This window comes from Symphodus melops, assembly GCF_947650265.1.
Source record: "Symphodus melops genome assembly, chromosome: 20".
Classification (NCBI taxonomy): Eukaryota; Metazoa; Chordata; class Actinopteri; order Labriformes; family Labridae; genus Symphodus; species Symphodus melops.
Genome location: NC_136710.1, coordinates 20,249,924 through 20,265,723, shown reverse-complemented (window position 1 = coordinate 20,265,723; position 15,800 = coordinate 20,249,924). Strand labels below are relative to the sequence as shown.

At 46.1% G+C, this 15,800-nt stretch overlaps 2 protein-coding genes across 5 annotated transcripts in view; both read left to right on the top strand.

The window, feature by feature from the left end:
- The window catches only part of map4k2 (mitogen-activated protein kinase kinase kinase kinase 2), a 27,947-nt gene extending 18,093 nt beyond the window's left edge, over positions 1-9,854 (top strand). Inside the window, 17 exon segments of the mRNA XM_079371820.1 lie at positions 66-104; positions 399-432; positions 859-1,015; positions 1,336-1,511; positions 1,680-1,721; positions 2,995-3,079; positions 3,267-3,346; positions 3,438-3,498; positions 3,571-3,694; positions 3,785-3,849; positions 4,104-4,207; positions 4,609-4,786; positions 4,899-4,967; positions 5,666-5,752; positions 5,830-5,900; positions 5,993-6,048; positions 8,650-9,854. Of these exon segments, the coding sequence (XP_079227946.1) occupies positions 66-104; positions 399-432; positions 859-1,015; positions 1,336-1,511; positions 1,680-1,721; positions 2,995-3,079; positions 3,267-3,346; positions 3,438-3,498; positions 3,571-3,694; positions 3,785-3,849; positions 4,104-4,207; positions 4,609-4,786; positions 4,899-4,967; positions 5,666-5,752; positions 5,830-5,900; positions 5,993-6,048; positions 8,650-8,737 (1,516 nt within the window). The 3' untranslated portion in view covers positions 8,738-9,854.
- Positions 9,855-10,006: 152 nt separating this feature from the next.
- LOC306841809 (RNA-binding protein 4.1-like) lies at positions 10,007-13,833 on the top strand. Of its 4 annotated transcripts, none has more exons than XM_079371811.1 (4): positions 10,007-10,107; positions 10,995-11,426; positions 12,250-12,497; positions 12,988-13,209. In XM_079371811.1, exons 2-4 carry the CDS (start codon positions 11,015-11,017, stop codon positions 12,997-12,999), a joined length of 672 nt encoding a protein of 223 aa, XP_079227937.1. In that variant the 5' UTR covers positions 10,007-10,107; positions 10,995-11,014; the 3' UTR covers positions 13,000-13,209. The 4 variants fall into 4 exon arrangements, with proteins under 4 accessions (XP_079227937.1, XP_079227934.1, XP_079227936.1 ...); XM_079371808.1 differs by having other exon boundaries at positions 11,744-12,497; XM_079371809.1 differs by lacking the exon at positions 10,007-10,107 and adding an exon at positions 10,169-10,514 and having other exon boundaries at positions 11,744-12,497.
- The last annotated feature ends 1,967 nt before the right edge of the window (positions 13,834-15,800 follow it).

The following is a 15,800-nucleotide window of genomic DNA, read 5'->3' as shown; positions in this document are numbered from 1 at the left end:
GCGTGGTCAGTAGGGGGGGCTAAAGAGGCCCCATGTCAGATAAACAGCAGGTGTTCCTGTTGCAGGAGTCTGTTGGAATGTGTGGAACAAGCTCTGCAGCTCAGGTAGGACCACCCGCCTCTCTAACAGCAGTGACCCCCCCCCCCCCCCCATCCTAAACTCCAGTGTCTGTCCTGAGTTCTCTATAAATCCAGGACAAACCGGCTGGTTCTCAGCTTTGTGGCTTCTTTCTTTTCTGTTTGCTTATTTCGTATTTTGTTGCAGGTTTTTGTGTTTGTGTTCTGCTGTTAGCGTCTTTAGCATCTTTAGCATCCTCCTGTGTTGTCCAGCTTGTTGTCGTTGTTTATTTAAAACATTTTTCATCTTGATGAAGACGCTCCTTCCTTCTTCTCTTTCAGGAGTTTAACCATTCGGAGGGCGCCATCTGCTGATGTGAGTGTTACATTACATCTGTGTTTTTGATGTCAGACTCAGCAGTGAGTCTGTGCATGAACTCTCCTAGTGTGAGCAGCTTTCTGCTGCTGGAGCTTATTAGAAACATGCAGAGGCTTTTTAGCTCGGGTACAATCACTTCTATCTGAAGCAGTTCCACTGCCCGCTTCCATCGCTGCAACACCTGTTCACCTGATAACTGCTCTCATATCTGGCAAACCCAGGGGCGTCCAAAACGGACACTTTTGATAAATTGCTCTCACAGCAATAACCCATCAAAAGGTCACATTTCATTTTTAGTGGCTCAAAGGACAAAAGTTTGGGAAACTCAGTGTTTGATAACTTGGTCTCCTGGTCGCACAGGATGACCTCCAGAGACCAAGTGTTCACTGTGTTCATTCTCGACTTCACTGGTGTGTTTTTCAGGGTGGTAAGAAGAGCGGCTTGTTCAGCCCGTCCACAGCCTCCCTGCCCGCCTTCAGCTCCTTAAGTCCAAACACAGACGACAGAGACCTGACGGCCAGACCGAGCTGCACGCTGGGACCTGAGGCCGCCATAACAGCTGACTCCACCTCCACTACAGGTACAAACTGTCAGGGTGCGTCTCCAACATGGCGGCTGTTCTGAGAGCTGAGCTGGGTTGTGAGTAATGTGCTCGTGGACGGTTCAGTCTGACAGATGAAGGCCAACTTTAAACCAAGTCCTAACCCCAGTGTGTTGGGCCGACCTCTTCAGAGAGCCTTGGATTGAGCAGCAGGGTTAAGGGCCAAAGGGGGCGGGTCTATGGTGAGGTGGTTGGCGTACTTCGAAGGAGCCGTTGGCGTGGGAAAAGCTCGGCCACGGTGGGAATTTCAAATGCAGCCTCTAAAAATCTGTCTTCTTCTCTCTTTCGTGTTTGAAAAGCATTATCCAGGTGCTCGGCCACACAGGACATCAGGCAGCGCTGCAGTAACCCATGTCCGCCTGCGGGGGACGCTGTAACATCAGAGAAAAAGAGGGCTGGGCCTGTTACCTCTCCGAAGAGAGAGACGCCACTATCACCTGAATGGAGCACGCTGAGGAGGAAGACCGAGGACTCCGTGAGTTCAGACGTCTCATACCTGACGTCAGTCAGCTCGTGTGATCTGCTAACATAATAACGTGCTAATGAATCATGTCTGTACCATGTTTTTAAGATCATCTGATATCACACTTTTTTATCATCCCTTGTGGGGTTTTTTGTTATGTGTAACCTTTGACCTTTCTAGAGGGCTGCCTGTCATGGACTCCCTCCCACCCCCCAAGTCCATGTAAGTGTGAAATCTAACAGCATGTGACCTTCAATGCGAGCTGACCTTCACGACTAACGCTGCCTTGCATCTGCACTCTGACTGTAGCTTCAGTGTTTAGCCAGCTCTGCATGTGGTGGACACTGTAGCTTCAGTGTTTAGCCAGCTCAGCATATGGTGGACACTGTAGCTTCAATGTTTAGCCAGCTCTGCATGTGGTGGACACTGTAGCTTCAGTGTTTAGCCAGCTCTGCATGTGGTGGACACTGTAGCTTCAGTGTTTAGCCAGCTCTGCATGTGGTGGACACTGTAGCTTCAGTGTTTAGCCAGCTCTGCATGTGGAGGACACTGTAGCTTCAGTGTTTAGCCAGCTCTGCATGTGGTGGACACTGTAGCTTCAGTGTTTAGCCAGCTCTGCATGTGGTGGACACTGTAGCTTCAGTGTTTAGCCAGCTCTGCATGTGGTGGACACTGTATCTTCAGTGTTTAGCCAGCTCTGCATGTAGAGACACTGTAGCTTCAGTGTTTAGCCAGCTCTGCATGTAGAGACACTGTAGCTTCAGTGTTTAGCCAGCTCTGCATGTGGTGGACACTGTAGCTTCAGTGTTTAGCCAGCTCTGCATGTGGTGGACACTGTAGCTTCAGTGTTTAGCCAGCTCTGCATGTGGTGGACACTGTAGCTTCAGTGTTTAGCCAGCTCTGCATGTGGTGGACACTGTAGCTTCAGTGTTTAGCCAGCTCTGCATGGGTCTGTAAAGCTTTCTGCGTTCTAACCTCTCTCCATGTTTCATCTCCAACATTGATCCTAGTTTGAGCAGCTTTCTGCTGCTGGAGCTTATTAGAAACATGCAGAGGCTTTTTAGCTCGGGTACAATCACTTCTATCTGAAGCAGTTCCACTGCCCGCTTCCATCGCTGCAACACCTGTTCACCTGATAACTGCTCTCATATCTGGCAAACCCAGGGGCGTCCAAAACGGCCTTCAAAGCCCCGCCTACCTTCTCTGGTCCAATCAGATCCAGAGCATTCAGGAGCAGAATCTAAAGTTAGAAGGAGGACATACTGGCTGCTGCATTGTTGTCAGAGAAGCTTCAACACAGCAGGTTTCCTTCATGATCACACAGGAAGAGAGCAGCTCTCTGATTGGCTGATTGATCACAGAGGAAGAGAGCGTCAGCATTTGGCGTCTTTGCATTGTCTCTGGATGCCTGCTTGCTGGTGTTTTGATAAATATGTAATAATGAAGTTTTTCTTTGGCGAGCTGTTCGTGTCTCATCACTGTGCTGCCTCTGTAGATGGGAGCCTGCTTCTCTAAAGTCTTCAATGGTTGTCCTCTTCAAATCCACTGTGCCGTCGCCTGGATTTTACCCAAAACAAGAGGTGAGCGTGACTTGATGCTTGAGTACAGAAAGAGTAGATTTAATTGAAGTAAGTGATGAATACATCAGCATTATTAGAGGTCCAAACGGGTCCTGGTGAGGTGGTTGTGCACGTCTTGGTCTCTTTGTGTCACAGTGGAGAAATAAAGGTTTTCTCCTGGTCCCTCTTTAAACTCTGTCCTGCTCAGACCAGTACCTCATTCTTGGAGCAGAGGAGGGAATCTACTCTCTGAACCTGAACGAACTTCATGAAGACACGCTGGAGAAGGTAAGAGGGGGACGTCTCTGTCTCCGTCCCGTCTCATTCATGAAGAGGCAGCACGATGTGGTTCTTACATGATGCTGTCTGTGTCAAACAGCTGCTCCCTCAGCGCTGCACGTGGCTCTACGTCATGAACAACGTGTTGATGTCTGTGTCAGGTAAGAGTCTGTGAGACGTCCATGTGGTGAGAACATACAGGATGCATACTGAGACGTGTCTTCCTCCTGCAGGGAAGTCCTCTCAGCTTTATTCCCACAGTCTGACGGCTCTGTTTGAACACCGAGGACATCTGCAGAAGAAACAGAGCAGCCTGTCGCTGAGCACCCACCGCTTCACCGAGAGGATCAGCACCAGGTAGGACTCCAGACCCCGGGAACTGTCCTCACAAAGACAGGCTTCATAACATGTCTGCAGATCCACACTGAGCTGTGCTTCCTCTCTCAGTCAGAGGAAGTTCGCCGTCTCTGTGAAGATTCCCGACACTAAAGGCTGCAGGAGATGTAGCGTAGGTGAGTGAACTCTCCATCTGCTGCATGTTCCTGATGTTTGCACCCAAACACCAAGTAAAGTCCCTCTCTCTGTCTCTCTGTCTCTCTCTCTGTCTCTCTCTCTCTCTCTCTCTGTCTCTCTCTCTGTCTCTCTCTCTCCCCCTGTCTCTCTCTGTCTCTCTCTCTCTCTCTCTGTCTCTCTCTCTGTCTCTCTCTGTCTCTGTCTCTCTCCCCCTGTCTCTCTCTGTCTCTGTCTGTCCTCCTCGTCCTCTCAGCGAGGAACCCGTACACTGACAGCACGTTCCTGTGTGCAGCGGTTCCATCCGGTCTGGTTCTGTTACTGTGGTATGAGCCTCTGCAGAAGTTCATGCATCTGAAGGTTCGTTACACATCATTTTAGAATAATAATAATAATGATGATCATATATTTCTGTGAGGGTCACATGACCGGGCCATAACTGTGACCTTGACTTATAAAGGCTGACCACACACACTAGGACGCAGCGTCCTATTGTGACAGATACACCCGACTCAAACAGTGAAGCATCATGTGCAGCTGCCAGCAACACCACCTGAGTGAAACCTCCACATGCTTATCACCTGATCACACTCACTGTATTCTTCCATCATTCAGATCAGCTCGTGTATTTAAGCTCCAGTAGTTGTGAAAGAGTTTGACACATGAAGCAGCGTATCATCTGCATAAAGGTGAATATGGAGGATAGAGCTGGACGACCTTCACATCACCAGGATCTGTTTGTTCATCTCTTTGACCTACAGCACATCACCATCAAGCTCCCAGACTCTCTGCCCATCTTTGAGCTGCTGGTGCTGGTGACGGATGAGTTTCCCCAGCTGTGTGTCGGGGTGAGAAGCTGCCCGAATGGGAAACGTCCGCTCAGCCAGCAGCTCCAGTTTGATATCATCGAGTTGAACAGCTCGCCGGTTTCTGCACCAGGTAGGATCCTGTGTGTGCACCTGACACACTTTGAATGACTAACTATGAGCAGAAGGTTCTTCAGCCTGCAGCTTGTTTGATGCCTTTAAACTCGGACTCTTCTCTCGTGCAGACAGCGGAGCTCTGATGGCTGCACAGGTTACCCAGCTGGACAGAGACACTGTCCTCATCGTCTTAGAAAGTAAGTCACTTCATTTTAACTTTAAAGGTGGAGTCAGTACAAATGTTCATGTCAGTGTGTAAATGCATCCTTCAAACATGGCCCCTCCTTCTCCTGAAGCTCCGCCCCCTGCAGGATGTAGTGTGTCCGTTTACTGCTTGTAGCTACACTGCAAGTATGTCACCCTGCTTTGAATCTCCTCCAATCACTGAGCTGTATCCACTCCGAAACTCACCTGCTGCACTCTCATTGGCTGGAGGAAACACACCAGCTCCGCCCACAAATGTCCCGAGTCAACCAGAACAAATCAGAAGAGTCAAATCCAGTCAGAGGACAGAGTCTCTGCAGACACAGTCACACATGTACGGAGGCCCAGAAGGGACAAAGCATCACTTTAGGAGGAGACTGAGTTTTATTTTGAAGGGACAAAGGGGCAGCTTCACTTTAGGAGGAGATTGAGTTTTATTTTGAAGGGACAAAGGGGCAGCTTCACTTTAGGAGGAGACTGAGTTTTATTTTGAAGGGACAAAGGAGCAGCTTCACTTTAGGAGGAGACTGAGTTTTATTTTGAAGGGGCAATGGAGCAGCTTCACTTTAGGAGGAGACTAAGTTTTATTTTGAAGGAGACAGGATGCTGACTCTACCTTTAAATCCTCTTCTTATCGTTCACACTGATCATTACACGCTGTGACTCATCTATCTTGATACTGATTGGACAGAAACTGTGAAGGTGGTGAACCTGCGAGGACTTCCATCCAAAGAGATGGCTGCTGAGATGGTCTTTGACTTCCCCATCGACACTCTGGGTAAAGAGACGTATCTTAGAGACAGATGAGCTGATGTGTCAGCGGACAGTTTGAGTGACACGCCTGTTTTGAATCAGTGTGTTTACAGGACAGCGTGCTGGCGTTCTGGAAGCACGGCCTTAAAGGGAGGAGCTTTCATTCCAACGAGGTGAAAGATTCAGCTGGACTCCAGAATGTGTCTCGTGTTCTCCGTCCTGTTAAATTCATTCTGCACCTCGTCTGTTCTTTATGTTTCTGCAGGTAACTCAAGAAATCACAGACGAGAGTCGGGTGTTCAGAGTTTTGGGAACAAACAGGTACGTTGATATTTATCTGCAAACACACACACAGTGACAAGTTAGGCCGAGCTTCTGATAAAAAGCAAAGTTAAAAAAAGAACTTTGTTTCCATCTTGTCAGTTTTGTGTTTTTACTTTATGATATAAAATGTAAGTTCAAATGTCCATATCCAGAATGGAAAGATATTCCCATGAATGAAAACAGAAAGGATTCAGAACGATTATTTTTCTCTGGTACAGCTTGACAGGCGCTTTTTAAATTTTTTTTTGCGACTAATGTCACCGTGTAGCTCCGCCTCCATCGACCTCCGAGGTGCAGTCCTCTGCTGGTCGTCACGTTCTTCTTCTATGTTGAGCTGATTGGCAGCTGACTGAGGAAGGGTCCGCTTGGTGGATTAAAGAGCAAACTGACACAGTTCAGGTTGAACACATTGACTGATGCTTTAATGGAGGTCACCTACGAGCAGCCAGGTTTTAGGTTTAAGGTGAATCTTCTGTCAACGTTGGAACTATCTGTTCATCAAACTCTGTCCCATGTTAGAGATGACTTTCAAACTCTGCCGTGTTTGAACGCACACACAGCTGGTGTTACACAGAGCTGGTGTTACACAGAGCTGGTGTTACACAGAGCTGGTGTTACACACAGCTGGTGTTACACAGAGCTGGTGTTACACACAGCTGATGTTACACACAGCTGGTGTTACACACAGCTGGTGTTACACAGAGCTGGTGTTACACAGAGCTGGTGTTACACACAGCTGGTGTTACACAGAGCTGGTGTTACACACAGCTGGTGTTACACACAGCTGATGTTACACACAGCTGGTGTTACACACAGCTGGTGTTACACACAGCTGGTGTTACACACAGCTGGTGTTACACACAGAGCTGTTACACACAGCTGGTGTTACACACAGCTGGTGTTACACACACAGCTGGTGTTACACACAGCTGGTGTTACACACAGCTGGTGTTACACACAGCTGGTGTTACACACAGCTGGTGTTACACACAGCTGGTGTTACACACACAGCTGGTGTTACACACAGCTGGTGTTACACACAGAGCTGGTGTTACACACAGCTGGTGTTACACACAGCTGGTGTTACACACAGCTGGTGTTACACACAGAGCTGTTACACACAGCTGGTGTTACACACACAGCTGGTGTTACACACAGCTGGTGTTACACACAGAGCTGTTACACACAGCTGGTGTTACACACAGCTGGTGTTACACACACAGCTGGTGTTACACACACAGCTGGTGTTACACACAGAGCTGTTACACACAGCTGGTGTTACACAGAGCTGTTACACACAGCTCTGTGTAACACCAGCTGTGTGTAACAGGCTGTGTGTAACAGTCTGTGTAACACCAGCTGTGTGTGTAACACCAGCTCTGTGTGTAACACCAGCTGTGTGTGTAACACCAGCTCTGTGTGTAACACCAGCTCTGTGTGTAACACCAGCTCTGTGTGTAACACCAGCTCTGTGTTACACACAGCTGGTGTTACACACAGAGCTGGTGTCACACAGAGCTGGTGTTACACAGAGCTGGTGTTACACACACAGCTGGTGTTACACAGACTGTTACACACAGCCTGTTACACACAGCTGGTGTTACACAGAGCTGTGTGTAACAGCTCTGTGTAACACCAGCTCTGTGTGTAACACCAGCTCTGTGTGTAACACCAGCTCTGTGTTACACCAGCTCTGTGTAACACCAGCTGTGTGTGTAACACCAGCTCTGTGTAACACCAGCTGTTACACACAGCTGGTGTTACACACAGCTGGTGTTACACACACAGCTGGTGTTACACACACAGCTGGTGTTACACACAGAGCTGTTACACACAGCTGGTGTTACACCAGCTCTGTGTAACACCAGCTCTGTGTGTAACACCAGCTCTGTGTTACACACAGCTGGTGTTACACACAGAGCTGGTGTCACACAGAGCTGGTGTTACACAGAGCTGGTGTTACACACACAGCTGGTGTTACACACAGAGCTGGTGTTACACAGAGCTGGTGTTACACACACAGCTGGTGTTACACACAGAGCTGGTGTTACACACAGAGCTGGTGTTACACAGAGCTGGTGTTACACAGAGCTGGTGTTACACACACAGCTGGTGTTCCACACAGAGCTGGTGTTACACAGAGCTGGTGTTACACAGAGCTGGTGTAACACAGCTGGTGTTACACACAGAGCTGGTGTTACACAGAGCTGGTGTTACACACACAGCTGGTGTTACACAGAGCTGGTGTTACACAGAGCTGGTGTTACACACACAGCTGGTGTTACACAGAGCTGGTGTAACACAGAGCTGGTGTTACACACACAGCTGGTGTTACACACAGAGCTGGTGTTACACACACAGCTGGTGTTACACAGAGCTGGTGTTACACACACAGCTGGTGTTACACACACAGCTGGTGTTACACAGAGCTGGTGTAACACAGCTGGTGTTACACAGAGCTGGTGTTACACAGAGCTGGTGTTACACACACAGCTGGTGTTACACAGAGCTGGTGTTACACACAGCTGGTGTTACACACACAGCTGGTGTTACACAGGACTGAACTTGAGCATTAATACTTCTTTTTCCTTTCCACAGAGACATCATCCTTCAGAGCACGCCGACAGACATGCCCTCTGCTCTGAGTAACCTTTACATCCTGACCGGACATGAAAGCAGCTACTGAGAAATAAAAACATCACACTGAAGGGAAATCTGTTCCAAAGACTTGTGTGCCAATGATTCCCTCTTTGACTGTCGGCTACGGAGGCCTGAAGCCGAAAAACAAGGAGGAGAAATTTAAAATGATATTCCATGTTCTGTAGAAAACGTTGTCATCAAAGGTTATAAATTGTAGATTGTGTTTAAGAAGTGGAAAAAGTCTCTTGGTTTCTGAACATGTAATGCAGGAGTGTCTTAAACATGCATTATTTTTCATAGCCAGCAGGGGGCGACTCCACAGGACTGCAGAATGAAACCATCTCACAGACAGGTGTTGGACATAGAGTCTTTCCTCCACACACACACTCAGATTTCAAAAACCTCTTGGTACACATGAAAACACGAAACCGTCCTGTTCCAGCTGTCAAGAGCACGGCAAGTCGACAACCATGTCCTCCATATGATTTAGTTGTTAAAGTTGTCCCATTTGTCCCCTTTAAACAGTGTGTGAGTGATAGCTGGGAAAAGGACAAACTTTATTGATCCCCAATGGAGGAAATGTTGTTATTACAGCAGCTCAGAAAACATTGTGTGAGTGTTACAAAGAAACAGGATGCTTGTTTAAATGTCTTCTTATTCTTATCATATAATTCGGAAAATCCTGAATGTGCGAGCGTGGTGGCATTTATATTATGTGCCACCATGTTGAGAGAGCGGAGAATGTGATTGGCCTGTTCGTCGTTTTCGGTGACCTTTAAGTGCCATAAACAGATTCACCTCATGACCTTCGTCCATCTTATGTCTGAACTAATCCTGTGTTCACAGAATCTAACCTTGTATTTGATTACAGGAGGCGTCAGAGAAACTGAATTCAACTAAATTTGCTTTTAAAATATAAATTCACTACAGTCAGGTGTGTGTGTGTGTGTGTGTGTTGATATTTATGGAAAGGGAAGCGTTTCAATAACACTAACGATTCCCTGAGATATACTTGAAGAGCATCATATGAAACAGTCATTTGTTTTTTTTTAATGATGATTTTAGTATTCGTGTGTACATTTCATGTATATAACAACACAGTAAACTTTTACGTGATGTAATGGGTTATATTAGGCAAAATAAAGATTTTAATATCCTCTAAACCGAAGTTATTGTCATGTTTAAGAACCCCTTTCGTTCACAGTAAAAACCACAACATACACATTTTATTTAAACAGTTTATTTCACATGAAAGGAGGTCGTTGAGATGAACGCCATCCTGTGCTGTGTTGTTGCAGTACATACTTCCGAACAGCAGGGGGCGGTAATGAACCAGGAAGAGGAAGAAAAGACGCGGCAGAAGCTTCGTCATTCCACTTTTCATTCATTGGTGTCGAGGCCTACGTCGCTTCAGAGGTGGGTTTACACTCTTTAAAGTGAAATAACCTGCGTTGAAACGCGTCTGAATGGGTTTAATTTGAGTGGATTATATTGGAACACTCGTCTTATGTGAAACCATGTTCGCGCCGGAAGTAGCGCGCGAGCTTGAACGTTAGCTTGTAGAATTTTAGCTTACACGCTAGCCAGTTAGCTCACATATTAGCTTTCTGAAATCAAACACTGTTGTTGGCCAAATATAAGGACGTTCTAATAATATAAGGACACAAACAGAGGGTTTTAGCGGTCAGTAAGTCTGACAGCAGAATTAAACAAACACGATAAATGCTAATAACGCAGATATATGGCACGTTAGCTGACGTCAGGTGTTCAACGTAAACAAACAGAGTTTACATGTCTGTGTTCGGGGCAGGGCGGAGAGGAAGGTCCGAGTCTTTCATATTACATGTTAAACTGTAAATGAAATAAACTTTATGTCCATTTATAATGAATCGAAACGCTTCTCGGTGTTACTTGAAAAAGTGACGTCACGGCCATTGAGTCTGCGTTGTCGTGGTTACAACAACAAACCGTCCAAACCAATAACTACAGTCTGTGGTCCTCAAAAAACAAGCAATCTGTCTAAGTTATCGACACATTATAACTACAACTAATTTAAGTTATTTTCTTAATTTATTTTGCCAGAATCCAACTTGTGACGTCACAAACAGAGAAAAAAGCTCTGTTTAAAATGTTCAGAGTGTGATAAGACCTATGCAGACCACAAACAAAGGACTGGATGGATTTATCTCACATTTTGTGGGTCGATAGACACTCAGGTTATCCTTGAAGTCGGTCTTCAGAACACATTTAACTACGGTGGTAGTACAGAAGCATTTGACACATCTTTTTTTTGTATCTTTCAGGAAATACCCGACACATCATCATGGTGAAAATTTTCATCGGCAACCTGGCATGCAACGCCACAGCAGAGGAGCTGCGTGAACTCTTCGAGAAGTACGGCACAGTCACAGAATGCGACATCGTCAAAAACTACGGTTTTGTGCACATGAGCAGCACGTCTGAGGCGGAGGAGGCCATCAAAAACCTGCACCAGCAAGAGCTGCACGGCTGGCGCATGAACGTGGAGATAAGCAAAGGGAGGCCCAAGTCCACCACCAAGCTCCATGTCAGCAACCTGGGCGAAGGCGTCGACACTGAAGTTCTGAAAGCCAAGTTTGCAGAATTTGGCCCGGTGGTGGAGTGCGACATAGTGAAGGACTACGCCTTTGTGCACATGGAGCATATGGAGGATGCCATGGAGGCCATCGATAAGCTGGACAACACAGCCTTCAAAGGTGAAATCTTGAGCAGGGGGAGCTAGTTGTCTTCTGCTGTTTGTAGTTCTGTCGCCGTAGAGCTCTCGTAAGAAGTCCTCTGAATGATACCTTAAACACAGGTGGACTGAAAATAATCACTTTTAAGTTTGTTAAAGCAGTTGCAGTGAATCCGGTGAATATGCAATGGCATTAAATCCCCTGCACCTGGCGCGGCCGGGTATCTCGCTTCGCTCTGTGATTGTCCCTCAAATGTATTTAAGGTGTTTAAAAGTCGGTAAGAAGCTGTCCGTGTCCGATTCCCTCGGTCTCATGCGTGTCTTCTCTCTCCTCACAAGGCAAGCTGATGAGCGTACAGCTGTCCACCAGTCGGCTTCGCACCGCCCCGGGAATGGGAGATCATACCGGCTGCTATGTCTGCGGGAAACATGGTCACTGGTCGAAAGACTGTCACATGAGTCGGAACGGTAGCCACGGTGATGGTTCAAGAGGTCGCAGGGGCCCCCCACGCGGTCCCCCAGGTTATGGCAGTGGGAGCTACGGAAATGCCCCGCCTCCTGCGGATGATTACATGGGTGGCTATAGTCGGGCGAGTTACGTAGGTGGGATACCGCCTCCCCCTCGTAGGCTCAGCGGATACGGTGCTGAGTTTGGGGATCGGTACGCAGGCAGAGGGGCGAGCTCCTATCCTGAGAGGCCCCCGGCTTATGATCGTGAACGCCTCTATAGCAGTTATGACTACTATGAGAAGTACAGAGCTCGCCCTTATGGCTCGAGCTATTTCGAAGATCGTCGCATGTCCTACATCCCCCCTCCCCCTCCTCCCCCTTCCTCTTTCTCAAAGCTTCCCTCCAGTTTAGATCCATACGACCGTCGGCCTCCTATGCCTCCTTCATCCGCCTCCGCAGCTGCCGCTTACTATGCACGAGACCGCAGCCCGATCAGACGAGTACCCGTGTCCTCGGCCAGCGACACCTTCGAGCGAACACGCCTCTCTCCTGTGTCGGCCACCAGGCCCGCCTCCTACACGGCGCCACGACCCAAGGATCCTTACACGCCACACTACACGCCTTACTGAAGCTGAGGTGCCAGGTGAGCAACATGACACACAAAGTAAGAACGCTCAGCGGGCAGTGCGTGCTTTCTTTGGATAGCTTTGTTTGTTTTTTGCGTATCAGTAGGATTATAGAAGGTGAAGAAACTTTGTCGCCGCTCACCAACGTTTTGAACATTTCGAGCTACATTTGAATGAGTTCGATAACACCGAGAGCAGCAGTGTTTCTCTAGGTCAGTCAAGCCCCGCCCCCACCGAGCGCTTCAGTTTGGTTCATCTCGGTACGGTGTTTCCATAAAGGCCAGACAGTATTACATTACTGTGTCTGTATTCATGATATCATCTATGTCTCAGGTCTGTGTTTAGCTGTTAGCACTGATTTATACTGAGTCGTCTTTCTTCATAACTTCAGCAGAAGGTTGAGACCGCTCTGTGTTGTGTGTTTCTCGTGTCCATCCTACAGATGAGCGCTGTGTGTTGATGACGGATCAAACTGTCTAACAGGGGAATCATTTGCTTTCTTCACAGGTTTGTTTGTGAACTTCAGGACTTTTCCTTTGTCGTCTTTTTTTTTTTTTTTTTTTTCAAGCTCCAGATTCCATCAGAGAATAAAGGATCCACGGAGAGTGGAAGGAGATTTTTCAGGCACCTTTGACGCCGGTTACCTGGAGATGAATCTTCCTTTTAAGACACACAAAGGTTTGCAAACTGCGTTGAGACTTGTGATGTATAAAAACAATAATTCTCTCACTCTTTTTTTTAACGTCTTACCCGTCTCTTCCTCACATGAAGCAAATTGTAAACTGTAGAGAAAGTAAATAGTTTGGCTTCTGTTCATGTTTGGTTGATGTCTGTGAACATTGACTTTTCTTTTTTTGATCCAGTTGAGGGATATCTTTTTCTGTTTTGAATCTTATCTTCCTTCATGGCATCTGACGTGTCGGTTATATCGATGGATGTTTTTAAAAAAATGCTGAGAACGAGAAACGATGAATCCAGAGTCTTCGGTTTGGATCTGTTATAAATAATCCATCTAAAACATTCCAGCCTCTTAATTTTTTAACAACGACAACATGTGTCTACAGAATATTCAGTATCATCTGTCCATGGTTAACTGCTGACATGTGGTTGGTTCTTGTCTGGGTTGGATGAGCGTCGTCTCCAGAGCGGCGATAAATAAACAGAAATGTGAAGCAGGACTCGGGAGGACGTTCCTGTGTTTTGATAAAGATGCCTTTGTTTGTTTTGCATATATAAAAGATGGATTTGAAGTTTGTATTTTTCATACTAGCTGTAAAAGTACCGACATACATTCAAAAAAATCTCAAATGGAAATGATTTTTAATAAAGCCAATGTTGTTTTGGTGATGTTGACAGTTTGTACTTTATTCTTTGATTCTGTTTCACTTCAGTTTAGTTTTAATGGTCAAAACAGAGAAAGTAACGTTGTGTCCAAAATCTCTCCCTCTTCACTATATAGTGAACGCCATTTTGTAGTGCTGTCCGAACTCATAGTACACTCAATGTATCCCACAATGCATTTTGAAAAGTAGCGGACAAGCGATGGTCACTAGTCAAGCATTATATACCATCATGCATTGCAGTTTTACGAGCAGAGAGCAGTGTTTGACTTAGCTGCTCTCAGACAGACGAGACGAGCGACCAGCGTGGATGCTCACACAGGTCACCATGTGGTGGAAGCTTCAGTGTTTAGCCCCCAGGATAAAAAATGTATCGTAAGAATACAACTTGCCTTATCTTTATTTCAGTCTTCATTGAGTCGTGGTTCATAAAGTGTTGGACTTTGCCTTTAAAAAAAATCTGGGATTAAAACAAGGAATAGCACAACATTGGGTGTCTTGGAGTTCTTCTGTTTACGTCTGTAATAATGAACACTAACACAAGCTGCAGGGCGACGGGTGGTTTCAGACCCCGGGATCTAGACGACAAGCAGCTACGGGCAGACAGTCAACGTTAACCGACATCATGAGCATCAAACATATTTTAACACAATTTTAGCTCATTTAAAGTTATCCTTAAACGCACAACTGCGTCTGCCATTATTTTGGTCGAGTTTAGCATTAAAATGAAAAAATTAAAACATAGATTAAATGAACGTCTGTCAAATGTCGTGATAGGAAGGAGCCTGTTAGCTTTAATATACAAACATGAACCAAGGAGGGTGTGACAGAGGGCCATATCAACTTTCATCTGAAAGCACACACGTGATGTCATTACAAACCAACCGCGGTGTAATTAGCTTGTAGCATAACGTTAGCTTTTTACTTCTCTGGGCTGCATTAACTCTTCAAACTTCATATAAATGATGTTCATCTGTAAAGATTATCAGCTGAACTAAACAGCATCAGAAACGTGTGTTTGACACAGATTATTTTCTGCAATGATCCAAAATCCAATAGGTGAATTTACGTAGGAACCACCGGCGCCATTTTTTTTGGGTTGGCCTACAAAAATACATCATTACTACACCAGAGGCAGCAGCCTTCGGAGGGCGTGGCCTTCGCGGTCCACGAAGGCCACGCCCTCCGTGGACCGCGAAGGCTGATCCACGCGGTCTCCGAAATGAGACGGTCTGGTCTTCCTACTTACGTCACTAACTGTTCGGTCTCCTAGCAACCCTGAGAGTGTCCGTTTTTTGATTGCACCGTTTTATCAACACAACTCAACCGCAAACACCTAATTTTTATATTTATATTTATTTTATATTTACAATGGAGCCAGGAGATATAATTTATTTATTTTGATAGTACAGTTTTTTATGATTCTGAAAAAGAGAGAGAGGGAGAATTATATGCGCCGACGTGTGCTTTACGTGTGCTTTACGTGTGCTTTACGTGTGCTTTTCATCATCATACTTTATCACCATTTAACATCTTTCAAACATGGGTGTCGTTAACTATTGGACAGAAATAAAACCCAATACTCGCATTGAAAAGTAAAATTCGTATCAGCTGCGGACCAGCTGTGGACCGCGAATGCTGAACCATAAACTGTCTGGTCTTCCTACTTGGGTCACTAACTGTTCGGTCTCCTAGCAACCCTGACAGCGTCCGTTTCTGAAAGATCAATTAAGGTTTGTTCGTTTCATGGTGGAGAAGTCCCAGCAGCGTGAGAATAAGGCTGAGAGTCCGGCTGTCCAGCTGTGGTCCAGCACAGGGACAGACTGGGTTTTTTTCCCAATAAAATTACATGTGAATAGCCCAATATAATAAATATAGAATATTAGAGATAGATTTTAAATAATAGAAATAGACTTTACCTTTTTGTGTTAAATAAATCAAAGTTTAGTTTAACTTCATTTCTGGTTGTTTTTATTAGAG